The sequence below is a fragment of the Sminthopsis crassicaudata genome, chromosome 6 (genome assembly GCF_048593235.1).
Source record: "Sminthopsis crassicaudata isolate SCR6 chromosome 6, ASM4859323v1, whole genome shotgun sequence".
NCBI classification, from domain to species: domain Eukaryota; kingdom Metazoa; phylum Chordata; class Mammalia; order Dasyuromorphia; family Dasyuridae; genus Sminthopsis; species Sminthopsis crassicaudata.
This window is the reverse complement of record NC_133622.1, coordinates 245502017-245525868: the sequence shown is the minus strand read 5'-3', so window position 1 is coordinate 245525868 and position 23852 is coordinate 245502017. Positions and strand designations below refer to the sequence as shown.

At 37.5% G+C, this 23852-nt stretch overlaps 1 protein-coding gene and 1 pseudogene across 1 annotated transcript; both read right to left on the bottom strand.

Moving 5' to 3' along the window:
- Window positions 1-3027: 3027 nt before the first annotated feature.
- On the bottom strand, window positions 3028-3975 carry LOC141546796 (olfactory receptor 4D9-like). Its single transcript, XM_074274881.1, has one exon. It carries the CDS (start codon window positions 3973-3975, stop codon window positions 3028-3030), a length of 948 nt encoding a protein of 315 aa, XP_074130982.1.
- A 13381-nt stretch (window positions 3976-17356) lies between these two features.
- On the bottom strand, window positions 17357-18288 carry LOC141546813 (olfactory receptor 4D9-like; annotated as a pseudogene).
- Between the last annotated feature and the right edge of the window lie 5564 nt (window positions 18289-23852).

The window sequence follows — 23852 nt, the reverse complement described above, 5'->3', positions numbered from 1 at the left end:
GACGTTCTTATACTTCATTCCCTACTCCAATAGCTTTCTCCTTCTTTCCCCATCGGTCACTCTCCTTGAATTCTGCTTTATTTAATGCTCCCTTCCCTTCTGGATTCTTTTTCTGTCTCTTGTGTTTAAACACAGTGGGCTCGTTTCCCATTATTACATAGATTGAGTGAGATTTTACTATCATGTAGCCAAATGGAGAATTATATCCAGTCAAAATGTGAATGCTAGATAATGGAACAGGGATCAAAATGCCAGAATCATAGACTGTTGGAGATTGAAGAGTCCCTGGAAAACAGAATGGAGAAGATGAGAGTTTAAAAGGGAATCTTTGAATGGGGACTATTAGCTTAGAATGTCCCTTAGGATAGAGAATGGTAGAACTGGAAGAGTGAAGCTAGTGTTCATGCATCTTGGTTAGAATCCTGATTTTTGCAAGTCAACTTAATTATTTGAGCTTCAGGATTCTCATTTATAAAGTGAGTCAATAACTTCTAAGGTTCCCTTCCATCTCTAAATTTGTGAATGCAGTCAAGTTAGTCAGTTAGAATTGGAAGAGAACATGGATTACAGAGTTCTAGATCATGAGGGGAACTGTAGAATATAGAATATTAGAGCCAGAAAAAAATCTTAAACAGATAAATTATAGAATGTAACATCTGGAAGGAACCTTAGAATGCAACATATAGGATCATAGGAGTCTTAACTTGATCATGGATGAGTCCTTGAAGGGCATCTTGTCTAAATCTTGCTTGAAATGAGTAGTTGAGACCAATCGAGGTTGAGTGACTTGCTTAATGTAAGCTAATAAATATCTGAGGATTTACATTATTTTAAAACATTAAGATCAGTATAAAGTGCTAGTAAGAAATTTACCTTCTGGTTCTCTGAAGGAAAAAAAAAAGGAGCCATGAGACATTAAATTTTAATCTCAAGTATCCTTTTTAACATACTGTCTAGTACAGACGACCTAATAATGACTTAAAAATAGAAGAGCTAGAGGAGATTTTAGAGACTTTTCTGTTTTGATTCATCCCATTTGCTGATAACACAAGACTGAGAGGAACTCAGATATAAGGAGAACAAAAATAATAATAGACATTTTGTACTAGGAGATACTTTGCCAAGTGCTTTCCAATAATTATTTAATATCATAATATTAAAGCTTTGATCTATACAATCATAGGAGGTAAGTGCTATTATTACCCCTATTTTATAGATGAGGAAATGGGCAAATAGAGGTTGTGACTTGTTCCAACATGTTACACTGCTATTAAGTGTGTGAACTTGGATTTTAATTCAATTCTTCCTGATTTTGGACCCAGATACTGATGGATAGGCAGGATTCTAAAAGATATTGATTATTTAAAACAGAAGATAAAATTGGGTGAAAAATGAGTTTCCCAAGCATATGGTCCAGTAGAAGATAAACAGTTCATCTGAAGAGGGTGGAGGAAAAAGGAAGCAAATTGCAATCTTAATACTATTGAACTATATGACATAACAGTGAAAAAAATCATAGTTGAATTAGGTTGAATTCAGAGAAACACAGTGATGAGATTCTTTGCAGCATGTCATAGCCAGACTCTACTTTAGTCCCAGGCACAATTGGGGAGAATGTCAATAAGCTAGAAAGAGCCCAATGGAGGATGGCAAAGGGGTTGGATCGGAGTCCATTGAGATTCCCTCGATTTTCCTTGATTTTGGTAAATTGATAGAACATGAACAAAGCAATTGGACTTGTTAGAAGAGGGTTTGAATCTGACTATCTGATTGGTCTTGTACAAATGGAAATTGGGAAGAAGCAATTTAGATTTAATGTAAATCTCATGATTTAAAACCTCATGATTAGTGAAGGGCTTCTTAAGAGGAATCAACAAAGTGCAAGGATCTGAATAAATATTGGGGGTTCTAGGAATGTGGAACTTTTAAATCTTGATAATTGTATTTAAAAGTAGTTTACTTTGTATTCCTCTGTTTTTTCTTTAATGCCTTTATAAAATTTCGTTGGCTCAGAGGTGTAAAGATTTCACCCATCTGTTGAAGGGCTTCAGGACACAAAAAAGGTTAAGAATTCTGAATTAGAACTGTCTACTAGAGAAGTGATTTGCTTAGGGAAGATAGTGGTTCTCCCTCCCAGAAGTCTTCAAGCAAAGACTGGATATACATTTATTGTTGAGTGGATTCTGGTTTGAGTACTGTTTTGGATTGGATGATATCTTCGATCCTATCCAACTCTGAAATTCTATTATTCCATACTTAGGGAGTTGTTTAACTTCTCTGAGATTAAATTATCTCATTTTAAAAAGAGGATGTTGATAATACCTGTGCTGCTCATCTCTAGGTTGATGTCTTGTGAGATAACAGCTTGACAAACCTTATAGTCCTCTATCATAATGGTGGAGTCATTGTTAGAGAACTCCATTTATAATAATATAGAGTGTGGTCTTTGGTTGAAAAGGAAACTTTTTGGGAAAGTGGACAATTCTCACCACTCCTCCCCATTAGAAAGGAACTTCTCTGATTAGACCCTTCTGTGATTGGCTGACTTCAAGGTGATTATCAGCCTCCTCAAAAAACCAGAGGCTCTTCTGCATAACTCCCCATTACATAAATGAAAGCAATGGTTATTAATGTAGAATGTTATAGGCTTAAAGAACTTGAGACCAAAGAATACTGAAGCTGGAAGGGACCTTAGAACATTCCTTCCAATCCCCTTCTATCATATAGTGAGCTGGTGGTAGGTTCAGATCTCCTGGTTCTTAGGCCAATGTCTTTTCCATTCTTAATGTGGAATCTTTAATACAGATATTCTTGAATGGAGGAGGGTCTAGTGTGTCTGTGTATCTTATTATGTACCTTGCTTTTTTGTGTTTGGAATAACCCAAACTCTTTGTCTTTGCTGGTTATTTAGGGTAACTCCCATCACTATACACAGGCTGCAGATATTTGCAAGAATTTACCTCCTGGAGTATCTGCCCCATGGAAATAATGAGCATAAAGTTCAAGTCAGTCTTTCCCATTTCCCTGTTAGCCCAGCGCCAATTCCTTTGCAGAAGGTACAAGTCTTCTGTGTAATCTTCTCATGGCTGACTTCATCTCCTGGTTTCTCAGTGTGTAAATGAGGGGATTCAAGAGAGGGGAGATGACAGAGAAGGTAAGAGAGATAACTTGGTCAGAAGGAAGGTCAGTGAAGGGCCTAGCATATATATAGATACAGGGCACAAAATGCAGGGTGACCACAGTGATGTGGGAAGAGCAAGTAGAGATGGCTTTCCTCCTGCCCTCCCCTGTATGAGACCTCAACATCACCATGATGACTGTGTAGGACACAATGAGAAGAAAGAACCCAAGTGTGGTGACTAAACCATTGTTGGAGATCATTAAGAGCTCCAGGGCAAAGGTATCAATGCAGGCAAGTTTGAGGATTTGGGGGACGTCACAGTAGAAATTGTTAAGGATGTTGGGCCCAGAGAAGGGGAGTGGGAGCAACAGAGAGATCTGTACAATGGAGTGTATGAAGCCCCCCACCCAGGAGGCCACTATGAGCCCAAGACACCTTCCTTTACTCATGAGGGTCACATAATGAAGGGGCTTTGAGATGGCCAAATAACGATCCAAAGCCATTACAGATAGAGTAAAAATATCCACCCCACCAATGAAGTGGAAGAAAAACATTTGCGTAAAGCAGCCATTGAAAGAGATGGTCTTTCTTTCAGCTAAAAGATCTAACAAAACCCTTGGAACAGTGATGGAGGAGACAGAGATATCCACAATGGATAGATTTTGGAGTAGGAAGTACATAGGTGTGTGGAGGCGAGACTCACAAGTCACAGTGAACAAGATAAGGAGATTTCCCACTAGAGTTGCTATGTACACCAGGAATAAGAAAAGAAATAAGATGATGCTCAGCTTTGGAGACTGGGTAAGCCCCACAAAAATAAATTCCTTCACCCTGGTGTGATTCCCCAGCTCCATCAGTTCATGTTTCCTCTTCTTTGACCACCTTGGGGAAAAAAGAATGGAATAATAAATAATATAAACATTTATTCAGATATCTTCCTCCTATATTATACCCTTCCTCTGCTGCTTTCATTCCCATTCACATGCTGCTGAGTGAGCTAGAGAAAATCATAAAGCAATACTTACGTGGCCCATCATCAATTCATATGACATAATCTGAACTAGATTCTTATGAATGCAAACATTTATTTTTAAAAAAATATCCCCATAATTTATTGATTTACTGTCCTACCCATCCCATCAGTTTTCCAAACCCTTTCATAATTGATCTCCTATATATCTTTCTCTTCCCACACTTCCAATTGAGAACCTTGACTCATATTTCACTATTAAAAATAATGCCATTCACTAAGAGCTCTCTCTTCTTCCCTGTTTCTTATCTCACATCACTCAGATGCCTTTTTAGTCTGTATCTCTTATGATTAAATGGCCCTTCCTCTTGACAAAGCAAGCTGTTCTTCATTTATAGATAATCCCATTTCACCATGTCTTATCCAGCAAATTATCCATTTTATCATCCCCACTCTCACTTATTTTCTCTCTCTCACCCTACTGCCTACTTCCCTATCGCCTATAAACATGATGAGAAGATTTCCCTGTACAGTTATTTCAGACAAGTGTTCCTCATTCTCAGAAAATCTTCACTTGCTCCAGCTATCCCTGCTCTGTGTTATTCTATGTCTTTCATGCTTTTTGGGGCTAAACTTGTTGAGAAGACAATCTACACGAAGGTTCTTTGCTTGTTTCCCTCATGTTAGCTGCTCTACAGTCTGGCTTTTAAATTCATCGCTCAAATCTTTCCAAAGTTACCAGTGATCTCTTTATCGCCAAATCTAATGGCTTGTATACTTTTCATTCTTCTTAATTTCTCTGCATCCTTGTCTTTTTGTTAGTGTCTTTTCTAAGGTTTTTGTAATTCTGTTCTCTCCTGATTCTCCTCCTTCCTAACTTATGCTTCTCATCCTCCTTTCCTGTTTTGTCACCTGGGTGTTGCCCATTAATTATGGGGGTTATTGACATTCTGTCTTGGGTCTGATTTTCTTGTTTCTCTAGGTGCGGACTTCTTAAACTGTGGTTCATGTCCCCATGTGGAGTCTTGTAACTCAATGTGGGGATTACAAAATTATAATTTATCATTTTTAAATGTTAGATGTGTATACCTATTTTATGTATCTATATGTCTAGGGTTACATAAAATTTTCTCAGGTGAAAAGCGGTTGTGAGTGGAAAAGATTTAAAAATCCCTGCTCTAGACTATATCTTTTGGAGTATTCATCAGCTTGCAAGGATTCAATTATCATCTTTCTGAAGATGATTCTCAGATTTATTTATCCAATCCTAACATCTACCCAACCTTTAATCTCACATCTTGAGTTGCCTATTGGACATCTCCAACTGGGTGACCTATAGTCATCTTAACTTCTAAATGTCTAAAACAGAACTTATATTTTCTCCTAAACTTTCCTCTTTTCTTACCTCTCTTATTAGCATTTAGGCTTCTACTATTGTGCCACTCACTGAGCCTCTCAAGGAAGAGAGTCATCCTCAACACTTCATTTTGCCACCCCCAAAATGATTCTTTTGCTAAGTGTTTTGCAACATCTCATTTACATGGGGCTCCTTCCTATTAAACTGCCAGTACCTTGTGTATGCTTTCCTTAATTTCACCTCAGTTACATACTATTACAATTGCTTTCTGTTGAGTCTACTTGCTTCAGGTCTCTCTCTACTCTAATTCATTCTTTCTTCATCTGTCAAAGTGACTTTAAAGGGGGAACATTCCAAAGTTGAAGAGATAGAAGTAGTTTATTCTAAGCACATGGAACAATTTGGAATTTGGAAAAGATTAGGATGGAACTATAGGATGAAGGCTTTGATTGCAAGAGGGATTGGGAGAAAAAAGAGCAAACAAAAGATTGATATGGGTGTTCTAAAAATCTTTTTCCTCTTCTTTCCCAGGCTTTCTCCAGCCTGTTCTTTTCCTTGCTTGTACCCTTAAGCAGATGGATTCAATATAATTCAATTTAATATGTATTTACTAATAGCCTAGAGTCCAAAATACAATTTGTGACCTATCTTTTTTAGCTATGTCTAACACTGAGAGAGATTTGAAGGCTTTTTCTCAAGCTGTTAATAGTAGTATCATGGAAATTCTGTCAAAAGTTTCCTATGTGCATCTGTGCATTAATCAAAATGAAAATATCTTGCCTCTTTTCTCTTCATCTCTGTGTAGCAGCTGGAGGCTTTGCAGACTTCCAGAGGTTTACAGAATGCTAAGGACCCCATTTCCTTCATATATAGGGAATATTAACTCCCTTTCCTTTCCAGACACTTAGGAAATTATTACATTACTTTATATGACCTTTCCTTTATATCAAATCTGGCAGTATCTTTGTATGATTTCTAATATGCTCTTGGCACTTAATAAATAGCACTTTTTTCTAGACTAAGGGTCACACAATTCTATTACTGTGTTTGTGTTTGATGTTGGACAAATTACTCAGCCTTTTTATTCCCAGGATAATCTAATCCCCTATTGAAGTTGATTATTTTTGTTCTCCTTTCCTCTACCTCCCTCTTCTCCTTCTTTCCTTTCCTTTCTTTTTTCTCTTTCTTCTTCTTCATTTTGCTCTTCTTCCTATTATCTAACTTCTTGTTCTTCCTTCCATTTCCTTTCTCTCCTTTCTTTTCCCTTCCTATCACCTCTAAATCTCTATTATAATAATTGGTATTCTTGCCATGATCTTCTTCTTCCATTATCATTTCTTTTCCTTCTTTCATTCTCTTCCTCTTCAATCTTTCATCTTTTTTTGATTTTCATTAATTTTGATATTGATTTCACATTTGTGATTTTATTTCACTTTCATAATGACTCCATAAAGGACATTTATTATCATTTATTATAATATTATTATTTTATTATTATTTTATCAGTTTTTTTTTTTTTTTTTACAAATGAGGCAAATGAGGTAAGAGACATTTTTCTCAGCCAGCATCAAGATGAGACAAACTTTTGCTCAAAGGTTAAATAGCTTCTTCTTCTTTTTTTTTCTTTTTCCCTGAGGCTGTGGTTAAGTGACTTGCCCAGGGTCACACAGCTAGGAAGTGTTAAGTGTCTCCAACTAGATTTGAACTCGGGTCCTCCTGAATTCAGGGCTGGTGCTCTATTGACTGCTCCACCTAGCTGTCCCATTAAATAGTTTCTTAATGAGTAAACCAAGACGAGTTAGAAATCTTAGTGCCTTGATCCACTGTTCCTTTCCCTGTGTCTCATTTCCAGACCATATGTTGGAGATTCAGATATATAAAAGCCTTATCTGGAAGAAAGTGGAGGAGACTATTCTTTCCTGACCAGCTGCACACATTGGTTTTATGCCATAAGATACATTAGCATAAACCCAAGCTTTTAGCTGGCTGGATCAGGTTCCATAGATGTAAAGACCAGGGTTCTTCTTCACCTGGGTTGAACATTCTCTAACTGTTCCTGCATTTATTCATATTATGCCCCTCAAATTCAAGCTCTTTATCCTTCCTCCCAAGTAGAATAGGTTCCAGTAAGGTCTTGTTGTTAGACTGTATCTTTGCCCCTACTGGTCTGCTGTTCTTCCTGACCTAGCTAAGTTTGTGGAAATTTATCTCCTTCCTGGTATTAGTAATTCATTTTATGGACTTATCAACTTTCAGAGGCCATTTGCTAACTCAGAGAGAGAGAGAGAGAGAGAACCCACCCCACTGAAATTAGGGATACTTGAAATTTTGAAGCATTTGTGTGTATGTTTATATGTATCCATGTGCACATATGAGGCAGCTAGATGTTTCAGTGGTTAGAGCTCTGAGCCTGGAGTTGGGAAGTTCTACTTCAGGTACTTCTGATTGTAGTCAACTCTTCATGACCCCATTTCTTGGGGTTTTCTTGGCCAATATACTATTACAGTTTTCCATTTTCTTCTTCAGCTCTTTTTACAGATGAGGAAACTGAGGCAAACTGGGTTAAATGATGAATATGAATCTTCTTGACTCCAGATCTGGCACTCTATCTATTGTACTATGTAAGGAGTCTGGCAGACCTGAATTCTAATGTGGCCTCAGACATTTATTGCTGTATGACTCTCCACAAATCACCTCACCCTGTTCTCTTCAGTTTCCTCATCTATAAAATGAGCCAGAAAAGGAAAAGGCAAATCACTCCAGTATCGTTGCCAATAAAACCCTATACAGGATGATGAAGAGTTGTGAGTGATTGAATAAGAACAACAATATGTCTATATACACATGAAGATGCGTGTATAAATACATATGTGTATGGAAATTATATAAATGCAGATATACACATCCTTATAAGTATGCATATATTTCAGAAATTTTCAACAAGCTTTTCAGTCATTCAGATAATCATTTCCAGGGATCTCAGCCCTGGACACTACTCACGGTTGGCTGGCCCACTGGCAGTGTTCCCAGACTGGTAGGAAGCTGCTAGCCCTTCTGCTGTTCAGTCCTCTGAGCCAGGGCAAGAGGACTTCCATAGATCAGGGTCCCAAGATGTGTAGAAGTCACTAGTTAATTAGAGGATGTAGATACTATTCCCATGGGGCCATTGAGCAGACCTGGGACTGCGCATACGTCTGATAGGCAGGTAGTTAGAACTTAACACACAGGGGATCAGACAAAGGACACTTTTTAATGACTTTCTAGAAAACAATAAATGAGTGCCAAGAAATTCTGCTCTATAGCCCATGGGGGCATTTATTTTGTCAAGTTGCTTGGGTTTTTTCAGTGAAGGCTTGATTTTTTTCCTGGTTAACTAGGAACATGTAAGAGTACAATGTTGAAGTGCTAGTCTGTAAAACCATTTGTAATTTGTCAAAATTGTAAGCTTTAGAGTTGGACAGACATGTGACATTTCATCTTTTTTTTTTTTTTTTTTAAATTTTTTGTTGAGGCAATTGGGAGTTAAATGACTTGCCCAGGGTCACACTGCTAGGAAGTATTAAATGTCTAAGGTCAGATTTGAACTCAGATCCTTCTGACTTCAGGGCTAGTGGGACATCATTTCATCTAAATTATAGCTGAGTCGGCTATAGTATTGGGCTCCAAATTCTCATCTAGTTTCAGCTTAATAACTTGGTGATGGGGAACTCACTTCCTATTGAGACAGGGTATTACCCTTCTACATGGCTCTAAGGGTTAAGATATTTTTCCTTATATGGAGCCCCCAAATTTTCCTCTTTAACATCAGTCTATCATTTCTGGTTTGTTATATTGAACTAAGGATAACAAATCTAATTCCTTTCCCATATTACAATCTTTCAGATATTGGAAAAGAGCACTTCTGCTTCCCCTAATTCTTTTCTTCTAGAGACTGAACACTCTCATAAATTATAGTTTAAATAAATTAGTTACTAAATCAAAATTAATTTATTGCAATTAATTCTAATTGAAATATTCTCACTATTCTAATTTTGCTCTTTGCTTTTCCTCCTCCTCCTCCTTCTCCTTCTCCTCCTTCTCCTCCTTCTCCTTCTCCTCCTTCTCCTTCTCCTCCTTCTCCTCCTCCTCCTCCTCCTTCTCCTCCTTCTCCTTCTCCTCCTTCTCCTCCTCCTCCTTCTCCTCCTCCTCCTTCTCCTCCTCCTCCTTCTCCTCCTCCTCCTTTTCCTTCTCCTTCTCCTCCTTCTCCTTCTCCTTCTCCTCCTTCTCCTCCTCCTTCTCCTCCTCCTCTTCCTTCTCCTCCTCCTTCTCCTCCTTCTCCTCCTCCTTCTCCTCCTCCTCTTCCCTCTCCTCCTCCTTCTCCTCCTTCTCCTCCTCCTCCTCCTTCTCCTCCTTCTCCTCCTTCTCCTCCTCCTCCTCCTTCTCCTCCTTCTCCTCCTTCTCCTCCTCCTCCTCCTTCTCCTCCTTCTCCTCCTTCTCCTCCTCCTCCTCCTTCTCCTCCTTCTCCTCCTCCTCCTCCTTCTCCTCCTCCTCCTCCTCCTCCTTCTCCTCCTTCTCCTCCTCCTCCTCCTTCTCCTCCTTCTCCTCCTCCTCCTCCTCCTTCTCCTCCTTCTCCTCCTTCTTCTCTTCTTTTCTTCTTCTTTTTTTTTTGTTGGGGAATTCTTTTTCTCTCTTTTTTTTCTCTTTAAAGTGACTGAGAGAGAAAATATAAATCTCCAGATCTTTTTGTTTTGTTTTGCTTTTTTTCTTTCTTGTTTCCTCCATGATCTTAGGTACTATGTTTTTAAAGATCATGTTTCCTTTTCCTCTCTTTGAACAGAGACATTTTTTTCCTTAGTTAATCTCTCATCTCTATAGAAAAGGAAGAATTCATTATAAAGCAAGAGATGGAGAGCATTATGGGATATAAAATGCATAATTATGAATGCATTATACTAAAAAGTTTTTACATGACCAAACCCAATATATCCAAGACTAATAGGTAAGCAGAAAACTGGGAAAGTATTCTTATAGCAAATTTCTCTGATTAGTGCCTCAAATAAAAGAGAACTGAGTCACAATTATAAGGAGTCATCCCCCAAATGATAAATGATCAAAGGAGATGAACAGCTAGTTTTCAGATGAAATCAAGGCTATCTATGGTTGTATTACTGATTAGAGAAATAGAAATGAGAACAAATCTGAGATTTCATCTTGATGGGGGGAGCCTTGAAGCTGTTTTTTGACTTTGGGGGGAATGCTTGAGAAATTCTCCTTGAACTCTTGAAAAGCTCTCCCCTGCAAAAAGACCCACTCCAGGGAATCAAGATAAGTAGTTTCATTGTTACACCCACTATTGAGTTGAAGATTAGTCCAGGGACACTTATTCAATTGGAAATCTTCCATTCAATTGGAAGATTTTGGTCTGATTTAAACTCAAACTGCCCCCAGATCCCAGCCAAGATAAAATAGATTTCTGCTCACTCATTTCTTGGCAAAGGCTCAAAACAGGAACATGCCAGGCCAAGGGACCTCTCCTTGGCATAGCTGCCTGTGAGGACCCCCTGCTTGCTGAGAAGACACCATTTTATAAGTGTTAACCCCTTTTTATTGCTCTGCCAGGATTCCTCTGCTCCCCTTTACTTCTCTGTTGGGACCTTGCCACTGAGGAAGTCAGTCTCTTAGCAAAAGCTGAATTCTCAGTGCCAATAAACTTTTTTGCCAGTCTAGCTTTTTGGGTTTGTAAATTCTATTACAAAGAACCGGTGCTGATAAGAAGGGGTTCCCCCAACTCTCTGCCCTGTGCCAAACCTCATCAATCTCATGCCTATAAGATTGGCTAGCATGACAGAAAAGGAAAGTGATGCATATTGGACAGGATGTAAGAAAATTGTTGGTGGAGTTGTGAATATGGAACTATGCCCAAAGAGCTATAAAACTGTGCATATCACTTTTTTCCCCCCCTGAGGCTGGGGTTAAGTGACTTGTCCAAGGTCACACAGCTAGGAAGTGTTAAGTGTCTGAGACCAAATTTGAACTCAGATCCTCCTGAATTCAAGGCTGGTGCTCTATCCACTGCTCCACCTAGCTGCCTCTGTGCATATCACTTGATCCAGCAGTGTCACTACTAGATTTGTATCCCAAAGAAAATTTTTTTAAAAGGAAGGGAATTGTGTGACCCTGGGCAAGTCACTTAACTTCAATTGCCTCAGGAAAAAAAAAAAAGGAAAGGGCAAGTATATGTAGAAAAATATTTATACAATCTCTTTTTGTGGAAACTGAGGAATCCCCATCAATTGGGAAATGTCTGAAGAAGTTTTGATATGTAAGTGTGATGGAATACTATTGTGCCATAAAAACTGATGAGTAGTATGCTTTCAGAAAACTCTTAAAAAACTTATATAAACTGCTACAAATGAAATGAGAAGGACCAGAAGAATATCATAAATGCTGGCAACAATATTGTATAATGTTTAACTGTGAAAGACTTTACTATTTTTAGCAATACAAAGAACCAAGACATTTCTGAAGGAACTATTATGAAAAGTGCTATCGGTATTCAAGAGAAGCAACTCATGGAGTTTGAATTCAAATTGAAGTTTACTGTTTTAAAAAATATATTTTTATTGTCCTGTATTCTTTCACAACAGGATTAATATGGAAATATATTTTACTTGATTGCACATGTATAACTTTTATCAAATTGCTTAGCTTTTCAATGAGTGGTAAGTAGAGAGATAATGGAAAAGAATTTGGAAATCAAAAATGTAAAGAAGAAAAGAAGGTTAAAAATTGAAAAAAAATTAGAACTAATAAGAAAAAATAACCTTTTGCATTTTTTTCTTGTTGTGTCTCATGTTTTTTGTCCCATTTGTGGTTTTCTTAGCAAAGATACTGGCCATGCTTTGCCATTTTCTTCTCCAGATCATTTTACAGATGAGGAAACTGAGGCTTAGAGATCTAGATGAGTTGTCCAGGGTTATGACAGTACTTGAAGGCAGATAGGAAGTTGGGAAAACAAGTCTTCATTACTGTAGAGCTAGTACTCTTTCTACTGCACCATCTAGCTGTCCCATTTAATTCTTGCCCTTTTTATTTTATCAAATGTGTTTTCTAGGTGACTCTTGGCTCCTCTGTTTACATTTCAAAAGTTTTTTTATTTAGTTTTGGTTTTCATCAGGAATACCATAAACCGATTCCATTTGAATTCTCAATTGTAATCCTATCCTTAGTTTTTCTTGGTTTTAAATGTTTATCTTTAGGAAGTATTTTATCTTTTGGAAAAGAAAATTCCAAGATCTTTTGAGTCCATCATAGTGGTAGCAGCCAACCTTTCTAAGATCCAGATTACAGTTCTTTGGTACTGGAACTATTTCTTTGTACTTGTATTTTTTTTTTCTTCTTCTGTGATTTGGAAGTTGTGGATTTGGCCGCCATGCACCTGGGAATTTTTATTTTGGGGCTTCTTTCAGAAAGTGACTAGAATATTCTCTGATTTTCACTTTGCCTTCTGGTACACAGTTTTCACTTAAGATTTCTTGAAATTTTGCAAGTATGACTTAAAATATCATAATTTTTGGGAAGTCTCATGATTGTGAGATTCTCCTTAAACTGTTTTCTAGAAAAGTAATTTGTATTTTTCTTTTTTCATTATATATTTCTATTTTTTATTACCTTTTGATTTTGTTTCAACCTTTTATCTTGCTTATAGAGTCATGAATTTCTGCTTATTCCTCTTAATTTTCAGAGGATTCATCTTCTTAGGTTTAACACCCTCAATTTTAAGTGAAGTGATTTATTCTTCTTTGAGTTTTTTCCCCTTCAGAGTTCTTATTTCATTTTTCTTTTTTTTTTTTGTTTTATTTTCTCGGGTATTCTTTTAGGTCTTGTGACTAAGATTTTTTCCCCTCAAAAGTTCTGTTTATAGATATTGTAGAATTAGTGTCTTTTGGGTTTGACTCTTGGGTATCTCTGGATCCATAATATTAAAAAGTTTTGTATAAAGAAAAACAATGTAGCCAAAATCAGAAGGAAAGTGGTATGTTGACAATTAATCTAGGGATGAGTCTGATCAAGGAACCCTCTATAATCCCATTTATTTTAGAACCATCAGACTCAGCAAAAGACTCCATTTGAAGAACCTTAGCAGAAATGGCATACTTCTCCTACCCATAAGTCCAGGAGCATGGGGTATGCTGGAACTGAATTAACAATGTATCTTTCTTTAGCATTTTGAGCTTTACAAAACTCTTTTCTTCTGTGAGGTAGATTGTGCAAAGATCATGCTTCTCATTTTACGGATGAGGAAATTGAGGTCAAAAGAAGATAGGGACATTGTAACAGAGTTACTTAGATAGTAATATCTGAGGTAACACTTGCACTCACTCTTATCTTGTTCTGACAACACTAGACAATTTTAGTGAAATGTTATTGAGTTTTTTATGGGTCTAGACAGGTCTGATCTGTAGCCTGCTACTTATCAAGCCAGATCTGGGAATCAGGGCCTTTTCACCCCACACTACTTCTGAAATTATAGTCTTAAGGGGAGGCTGTGTTACAGTGAGACCAACAAAAGCCTGAGGTTGTCTGGGGCTGAAGGACAGAGCCCACTTAAAAAAGTCTATTGGAGCCAGTCCATATCAGCAAAGTTGGTGAGGACCCAGAAAAGGCAATAGATGACTTGCCCAATCATGGTTGTACTTTTAGTTGGTGACCAATCTTTTCCTTTCCTGGATGCTGGGTGTCTTTGTGGAAGAGTGTCCCCTGGTATTGGGGAAAATGCTTGTGGCTACTGTTCTTACGGTGCGTTTGAGGAACTTGACTTTGCTAAAGAACTGAACTGAAGGATGCTCATGTCATGTTTTAGAGCATTGCATTTTCCAGTAAGGTCCCCATAGGAAACTATAGTCTTGGAAGTCTGACACACGTTCCTGCTCAGGGCTCAGTATCCCTTTTTATTTTGACAGTTCTCTGTGGGGACAAGAGACAACTATGGGTGACACATGAAGAGCTGAGTCATAGTTGGGGGAGCAAATAAAAGAGCCATTGGGAAGAGAAGAGGAAGGAAAAAAGAAAGCGAATCTAGCTTATTCTGGCAGAATTTATGACATCAAAATGCTCTGGTTGAAGCTCTGGACTTAATTTTTTTTTTCATTTTTTAAAAATTAATTTTATAATTATACATTTTTTTGACAGTATATATGCATGAGTAATTTTTAAAAATAACATTATCCCTTGTATTCATTTTTCCAGATTTTCCCCTCCCTCCCCTAGATCACAGGCAATCTCATACATTTTACATGTGTTATAGTATAACCTAGATACAATATCTGTGTGTAAATCCAATTTTCTTGTTGCACATTAAGTATTGGATCCCAAAGGTATAAGTAACCTGGGTAGATAGACAGTAGTGCTAATATTTTACATTCAATTTCCAGTGTTCCTTCTCTGGGTGTAGCTGTTTCTGTCCATCATTGATCAACTGGAAGTGAGTTGTATCTTCTCTATGTTGAAGATTTCCACTTCCATCAGAATACATCCTCATACAGTATTGTTGTTGAAGTATATAGTGATCTTCTGGTTCTGCTCATTTCACTCAGCATCAGTTGATGTAAGTCTCTCCAAGCCTCTCTGCATTCCTCCTGCTGGTCATTTCTTACAGAGCAATAGTATTCCATAACATTCATATACCACAATTTACCCAACCATTCTCCAATTGATGGGCATCCATTCAACTTCCAGTTTGTAGCCACTACGAAAAGAGCTGCTACAAACATTTTGGCACATACAGGTCCCTTTCCCCTCTTTAGTATTTCTTTGGGATATAAGGCTCTGGGCTTAATTTTGAAATATAGCCAGTCAATCCCAGCTCCCTTCCTTACTACAGCTGGGTGGCACTCCACAATTGACTCCATCTTTTTAGGCTTTAATCCCCATCATGTATAAAATTAATTTCCAACTCTTAACTTTGTATTCATAATATGAAAACAGAGCATGAAGAAAATATTTGGGAAGTGCAAGGGACTTTGCTATAACTTCCCAAAACATATCATTCAGGGAGCCACACCAGCCTACTTACTCCTTGCAATCTGGATCATTTACTCTACTGAAGATACTCTTATTCATAACTATGCCACGGGATTTCCAATTATTATCCAGCATCATATTATTAATACTTTGGTCTTTATAATAACCTTGAGAGGTAAGTGCTATTATTATTCCCATTTTATTGATGAGGAAACAGGCAAATAGGGGTTGAGTGATTTGTTCAGTGTTACACAACAATTAAGAGTCTGAGTTTGGATTTGAATTCGGTTCTTCCTGACTTTAGGCCCAAATATTGACTGAACATGTATTCAAGTCAGACTTTCTTATTTCCATGTTAGCCTAAGGTAATTCCTTTGCAGAAGATACAAGTCTTCTCTGTAATCTTCTCATGGCTGACTTCATCTCTTGGTTTCTCAATGTGTAAATCAAGCTTTTTCAATATTGAGTATTTCCATCTTTTACCATAATGCTAATTTGATATGTACGAAATAATAATTCAGAGTTTTATTTCACATTTCCTTATTGTTAATATTTTGGTGCATTTTCCCCATATGGTTGTTAGTTTATATTTCTTCTCTTGAAAACTGTTTATTCATATCCTTGGATCACTTCACTGGAAGCCTGCAAAAAATTGAAACCTGAAGAATATGACTTAATTTAAAAGGTCATAGGCTGCATCAATAAAATTTCTTCACTCCTAGATTATTGCTCTTTCCAATTAGCATATTGATTAGTATGTAGCCTGGTTAATCAATCATAAATGTGTGTGTGTGTACAAAATACTTTATCCTCCTTCAATCTTTTTATCAGTTAATATTTTTAAAGAAACTACAGTGGGCAGAGAACAGTCTGGACCTGGTGGAGATGCAGACTTGAGATAAGACAAGATGCCATTATGAAAATTATAATTGATTATCTGTGCTCCTTCCCCTTCTAGATTTCAATTTTCCTTGTCCCCTTAGCTCTATTCTACTTTCATTCCTAGTCAGCACAGCTTTCTTGCCTTCAGCCCCTGATGCCTTAAATAAATTGCTTTGGAAACAAATTTTATTGATGGTTTTTTCCCTTTTTACATTGCAATCATTTCTGAAAACTCTCTTCTTTTTAACCACCTAAAAATTAAAACCTGTGTTATAACAAAGAAACCCAAGGCAATTTGTCACTTGGTGATGGTGGGACTGTAGAATAGATTATATTTCTACACTTGGAATAATGGCTTTGTGCCTCTTCTTTGACAATTTTAGTGGTTGTTCTTTATTACATCCAGTGTTCTCTCTATGAAAGAGAGATCCCTTTTTGTCCTTTAGGGACAAGCTCTGACTTCTATAGTAGTTAGCCCAGAAACAATGGGCATTAGGTGTATTGGTGATTCTCCTATAGATTTCAAACATCACAAAATGGGATATAATAATAATTCATTTTTACATGGAATTTTTAGGAGATATAAAGTGCTTTATCACAACTATCTTGTGAGATAAGGTCAACAAGGATTATTATCTGCCCTCTATTCTGATTGTCTTGCTTTGGTTGTGGGTGCTATCATTCTTCTTGTCAATTATTCTCATTTCCAGTGCTACACTCACCCTAGAGATTCTATCTATTTGCAAATCTTTTCATTACTACCATTATGAAATCTCTCATATCCATCTTCTTCTCTTCATGGCTACCATGCTAATTTAGGACTAATCCTGGCATAATGTCAAGGCTTTTTAGTAGATTCTAATTGTTATTACAATTTTGTTATTAATTGTTATTACAACTTTGTTGTTAATTGTTATTACAACTTTGGTCTCATAATTGTTTTTTATATTGGGCCCTTCAGAAGGATTTGAATGCCATGGAATTTGGTTCTGTTTTTCCCAGTTCCCCATTAGCACAGAGTCGCTTATTTTTCTGAAGATACAAGTCGTTTCTGTAATCTTCTCATGGCTGACTTCATCTCCTGGTTTCTCAAAGTATAAATCACGGGGTTCAAGAGAGGGGAGATGACAGTGAAGGTGACAGAGATGGCTTTGTCAGGGGGAAGGTCAGTGAAGGGTCTAGCATATACATAGATGGAGGGTACAAAATGCAGGGTGATCACAGTGATGTGGGATGAGCAGGTAGAGATGGCTTTCCTCCTGCCCTCTCCAGTATGAGATCTCAACATCACCATGATGACTGTGTAGGACACAATGAGTAGAAAGAACCAAAGTGTGCTGAGGAGACCATTGTTGGAGATCATTAGGAGCTCCAGAGCAAAGGTATCGGTGTTGGCAAGCTTGAGGACTTGGGGGACATCACAGTAGAAACTATCAATGATGTTGGGCCCAGAGAAGGGAGTGGGAGCAACAGACAGATCTGTACAATGGAGTGTATGAAGCCCCCCACCCAGGAGGCCACTATGAGCCCAAGACACCTTCCTTTACTCATGAGGGTCACATAGTGAAGGGGCTTTGAAATAGCCAAATAACGATCCAAAGCCATTACAGATAGAGTAAAAATATCAACTCCACCAAGAAAGTGGAAGAAAAATATCTGCGTCAAGCAGCCATTGAAAGAAATGGTCTTTCTCTTAGCTAGTAGGTCCACCAAAACCTTTGGAGCAGTGTTGGAGGAGAAACAGATATCCCCAATGGATAGATTTCGGAGCAGGAAGTACATAGGTGTGTGGAGGCGAGACTCGTAGGTCACAGTGAGCATGATAAGGAGATTTCCCAGTAGAGTTGCTACATACACCAGGTATAATAAAATGAATAAGATGATGCTCAGCCCTGGAGACTGGGCAAGCCCTATAAAAACAAATTCCTTCACCCTGGTGTGATTTTCCAGCTCCATCAGCTCATGATTTGTCTTCCTTGGCCACCTTGGGGAAAAAAGATGTAATAATTAGGGAGAGTAGGGCATACCCAATCTGGTGGGTAAATATTGCAGGGCAGTGAGAACCCTTGTGTAGTCCTTTTTCCTGATTCAATTCTGTGATTCCCTCATGTCATTGTTTAAACAAGCAATTTGAAGCTACTATCCTCTCTAACTGTCCCCACCAGCTATTTTTATTTATAGAATCTTGCTTGATCACATACTTACTGGTCTTTGGTCAGTCTTCCTACTCCTTAATCCTGAGGTAAGAATGCAAATAGGACTGGTCCCTTATCTATGTAAAGATCCATGGTAATTATAGAAGGATGACTTCTTCAACTTTGGAGTAGGCATGGGACCCAGGAATGCCAATATATTGAGGAAAGAAAGAACTGTATTGTTCAGCAGGTCCTGGTGTGCTGATTTTGAATTTACTCCCTCATTGGGAAGTGAATAAGCATTAGGATAGCACCTAATACATGCCAGGCATTGTATTAAGTGCTTTATAAATATTATTTATTTAATCTTCATAATCTGTGAAACAGATGCTGCTTTAAAATATTTTTATTGATTTTGTTATATATTTTATAATTACATTTTAAAAATATTCATTTAAAACATGAATTCCACATTCTCTCCTTCTCTCTGGACCCTTCCCCAAGCCTTGAAAAGGTAAGCAATATGATACTAAATAAACATGTGAAGTCCTGCAAAACATATTTCCAAATTAGCCATGTCACAAAACAAAGTATATACACAAAAACAATAAAAATAAAGTGGACAAGTATTGGTGCTGTTATTATTCCCACTTAATTGGGGAAGGGAACTGAGGCCGACAGAAAACAAGTGATTTGTCCAAGATCATATAATTCGTAAACATCTGGGGCTGGATTTGAATTCAGGTCTTCTTCGTTTCATGTCTAGTGCTCTACCCATTGAACCATATAGTTGCCTAAAAATGGTGTTGGGAACCATTGCCTAAACCCACTTCTCTTTGTGCTGTAGCCTGAATTCTACACATCTGAGGCTTTGGGAATTAGTCACTTACAGTTACTTTTGCCTTTTCTCTCTTTGTCTGTTCTTTTCCATTTTTAAACTCTTCATAGTTTGTTTTAAGTCTCAAACTTCTGCTTTTATGGATTAAAATTGGCCTATTTCTTTGACCATCATAGGTCATTTTGATTGTTTGGTAAAACTCCTCAGTGTATAATTCCTTCTATAACTTCCATAAAAGACTGGGGCAGAGATTAAGTTAAATAACAAGAGATGTACACTATTACACAGATTGTAGAAATTCTGGAAATTCTGTTCTCTCCTTTGCTTCAGATCCTACTAGGAACATCCAACTTGAGACCAGTAGAACTATGAAGTTCAATGAATGAATTATTCTATCCATTGGGGATATCTGTTTCTCCTCCAACACTGCTCCAAAGGTTTTGGTGGACCTTCTAGCTAAGAAAAAATTATTCTAAGCCTTTCATTTTAGGCTGTAGTAAATAACAAGAAAAAAGAAAAGATTTAGCTGTTGCCTCTGAAGACCATTGTGGTCCTTATCTTATTTTGTTCCTTCTCGAAATATTGTGGGAAAGTCGCTTGATGTGACCAGGGAAGCAGCTTGGTATAGTGGACACTGCATGTAGCAAGCAATTTGAAGATCTGGTTCTAATTGTAGTTTTTCCTCTTATGGTATTCATAATCATGGGTAAGTTTACTTCACCTGCCCAAGGTTCAGTTTCTTTATCTATAAAAAGAAGTCTTTCCCTAAGGTATTGATCAGCTCTAGCCATCTATGGATCTATTTTACTAAGAAAACAAGAATGAGTTAATATAGTACATCTTAGTTTCAGCTCAGGTTCAGGTCAATTTCCTATTCCTACTTGTTCATCTGTCATCTCGTACAGTAATAATGGTTCTAATGCTGCCTTAGAAATATTGCATAGTCTTTAATCTCCACAAAATATACAGTTCTGTTCTTTTGGTACTGCCTAAGGGAAAGCATTGAGCTGGTAGATTTCAGGAAGCTTTTCCTTAATAAACTCCTATTAACTCACTGTCTGTGAGTTAATGTATCTTATCTGGATCGTCTCCATTTTTATGTACTTTTAATAGGAGGTCAAAGAGCTTTTTTTTTTTCCATTTCCCTGTCTTGGTAGGGAAGTTCAACCTGCCATGAAATACTATGGTCTTACATTTTGTAACTGCCTATGCTACCTATATGGCTTTTGCAGATCACAAGAGTTACAATGAAATGCAAAGGATCTCTGTCCTTGGTGCTTAAAACATTCTTTTCTTTATCCTTCCTGTTGTGTTGAACCTTTCTAGGGATAAGATCTATTAGTACTTTTGAATGATCCTAGATGTACTTTTTGCATTCAAGAGACAGCACATTACATACATTACTAGAGATGAGATAGAGATAGTGGTGGAGGAGGAGCAGGGGCTCCATTAATAACTTTGTCTTTGATACCGGACAAACCACTCTGCATTTCTACTTCCTTTATCTCCAAGTGAATATAGTAAATAATTCTCTTATCTCTTATTAACTTTCCTTCTTTCCTTCCTCCCTTTCCCTCCCTCTCTCTTTGCTTTCCTTCTTTCCTTTCTTCCTTCCTTTCTTTTCTCCTCCTTCCAATTGATTCCAAGCACAGTTCTCTTATTCCAAAACCACTGGACTGCACTGCTATCCAGTCTTTTCCAAGGAGGTAGCTTATAATAAATTTTACTATATTTATTAAAAAATTAGGAAACTGCCATGGATACTTAATCCATAAACATGTATTGAGCATATACTATGTTCTAGGCACAGTGCTAAGCATTGGGTGTATAAAAGGAAAAAATTCTCTACCATCACAAAGAGAAGAGTAATTTATTTAGATGTGAGTTACTTGATGGCTAAGTCAAGACTTGAACCTTGAATTCTGGCTTCTAATCTAGTGTGATTTTTCCTGTTCTTTCAATCAGACTGGTATCAATGACAGAAGCTTTTCATGGCTTATGATCTGACCAACTCTATAATTCTGCTCTCCTAAAATAGGCACTTTGGTGTATCTCTCCCATCCTCTCTGGGTCCTCATTTCATTACTTATTTGGTTTATGGCCAGTGGCAGGATAGAGAGGGGCCTTTTTTTTTGCACATGAGCCACTATTCTTTGGCTCTTGTCCCTGGATCTACATGTGTCTGATATTCTGCAGTAGATTTTAGGGAAGTGATGGCAGCTGGTACCACCCACCTCTCTGGCCTATGTTTGGATGATTCTTCCTGTGGACTGGCCAGCATCTATTTTCAAGGGCTTTTGTGGCAAGTCCTTGAGCTCTGAGAATAATTCTGAATACTTTGACTTGTTTTTGGTAGCCCCCATTTTATTCACTAGCTCTTTAAGAACCTCTGATCAAGTGACCAATCCAAGGGTTCAGGTTATTTTCAGGGATGATTCAGGGAAATTCTCATTGCTGATAGAAATCCTGTCCCCTTCTAACCCTAAGATACTATCTTCCTGAGTTTTTGTGGCTAAAATTGTCTCAGCTAATTTTTTTCATAATGAACATCTCTGGATCAAATGAAACAATTGGTCTAATATGTTTTTCAGACCTTAAAGTGTTACATAAATATTATGTAGTTATTATTTTTAGCTTGGACAACAGACACACAATACAGTCTGTCATTGAGTTCTTTGTAGCTTAATTGCATCTGCTAGAAATTTAGCATTTTGGAATAACCTCGCAGAGTTCAGTATCATGTCAAAAAGGCAGAGAACCTTTGTCAAAAATAGGGAGGAAACAGATTGGAAGATTAAAGCCCAGAGGACCAGGCTTCAAATAGGATTTCTGCTACTTACTCAGAATTTGTCCAAGTCAATTACCTCTTAGCCTTGGTTTCCTTATTTATAAATTGAGGGTTTTGGATTCAAGAATTTTTCAAGGCCCTTCTAGCTCATTAAAAATATGCATGCTTAGAAAAAAACTCTGGAAATGAACTCATATTCAACGAGCAGCCCTTTAAATGACCACAAAGTTGTCCAGTAGATAGAAAGCTGAGTCTGGAATCATGAAGCCCTGAATATAAATCTAAATTTAGACACTAGTTGTATTATCTTGGATTTAAATCACTTAATCTCTGTTTGCCTTCATTTTTCTTACCTGTAAAATAGGAAAAAATTAGCCCTCACCTCTTAGGGTTGATGTACGAATCCAATGAGATAACATTTGTAAAATCCTGAGCACAGATTAAGCCAAGCACAGATTAAACATGATATAGTTGTTATTTATAATTATTATTTTTAATGTACATTTTAAAAGAATATATTTTTAATAAATGTACCTTCTTTCACTAAAATAGGAAGCTTCAACCTTTTGTGACTAGAGAGAGAGCCTGGGTTCTTGAAGGTCATCCTGGGAGGTTGGGACTATAACGAAAAGAAACTGAATTTCAAATAAGGAATCTGGATGAGGGAGCTTGGTGCTGGAGTGGATAGAGCTCTGCGCCTGCCATTAGAAAGATGTGAATTCAAATTTAGCTTCAGTCACTTAACTAGCTATGTGACCCTGAGAAAGTCCTGTAATGTATGACTGCCTCAGTTTCCTCAAAAGTAAGATGGAGATAATCAAGGTACTTATCTCACAGGATTGTGATAAGAATCAAAAGAAATATTTGTAAAGCACTTTGTGTTTTAGTAGTAGGAGCTTCGTACACGCTCATTCTCTCCCCTACCCACTTTGAATTTGAATCCTGCCTCTGCCAATTGCTACCTTGGTGACATTGGACATTTAACTTCCAAGGGGCTCAATTTCTTCATCTCAAAGAAAAGATGGTACTAAATGTCTTTTAAGGTCTTTTCTGGCTCTAATTTTATGATTGGATAATTGAAATAGTCTAAATCCACTTGAGTCCTGCCAACCAGCAAAGGTTTCTAATAGAAACTCAGGATGCAAAATGTGCTTTTTATTCTAGGATAAGCCTGGCAAGTTTCTGAGAATCTCCACAGCTGTCTGAGCACTTCTAAATGCATTTTACACCCCTAACAATCTCCTTTAAGTGAAAGGGTATCATTTACACTAATAAAACCATTAAAAGCCTGAGACATTCAAATAAGTATATGTAAAAATGGGTTTGGATTCAGGAAGATATGAGTTGGATTCCTGTCTCAGATACTTAGCAGTACTATGATCCTGGAAAAAACCACTCAATCTCTCTCAGTCATAGTTTTCTTATCTGCAAAATGGAAATAATATTAGTATCTACCTCCTATGGTTATAAGGATCAAATGAGATAGTTATAAGGGGCTTTGCAAATGTTAAAACACTATAAATGCTATTGTTATCATTATTATTATATTTCTCTGTCAAGAAAACAAATTCAGATAAGCCAAATATACGACCTAGTCCATTGGGCAGATGTGGCTAGGTATTCCAGCCCTGGAAGTTACTCACGGTTGGCCATCATGCTGGCAGCTCTCAGGCTAGTGGAGTTGTTCTTGTCTATCATACAGCTCTTTTGAGCCAGGATAGGTAGGAGCTGTACTCCACAGAGTACAGCTGAGGTAATT

Coding starts and splice junctions, on each gene's coding strand:
- LOC141546796 (XM_074274881.1), bottom strand. CDS start 3,975: ATGGAGCTGGGGAATCACACCAGGGTGAAGGAATTTATTTTTGTGGGG.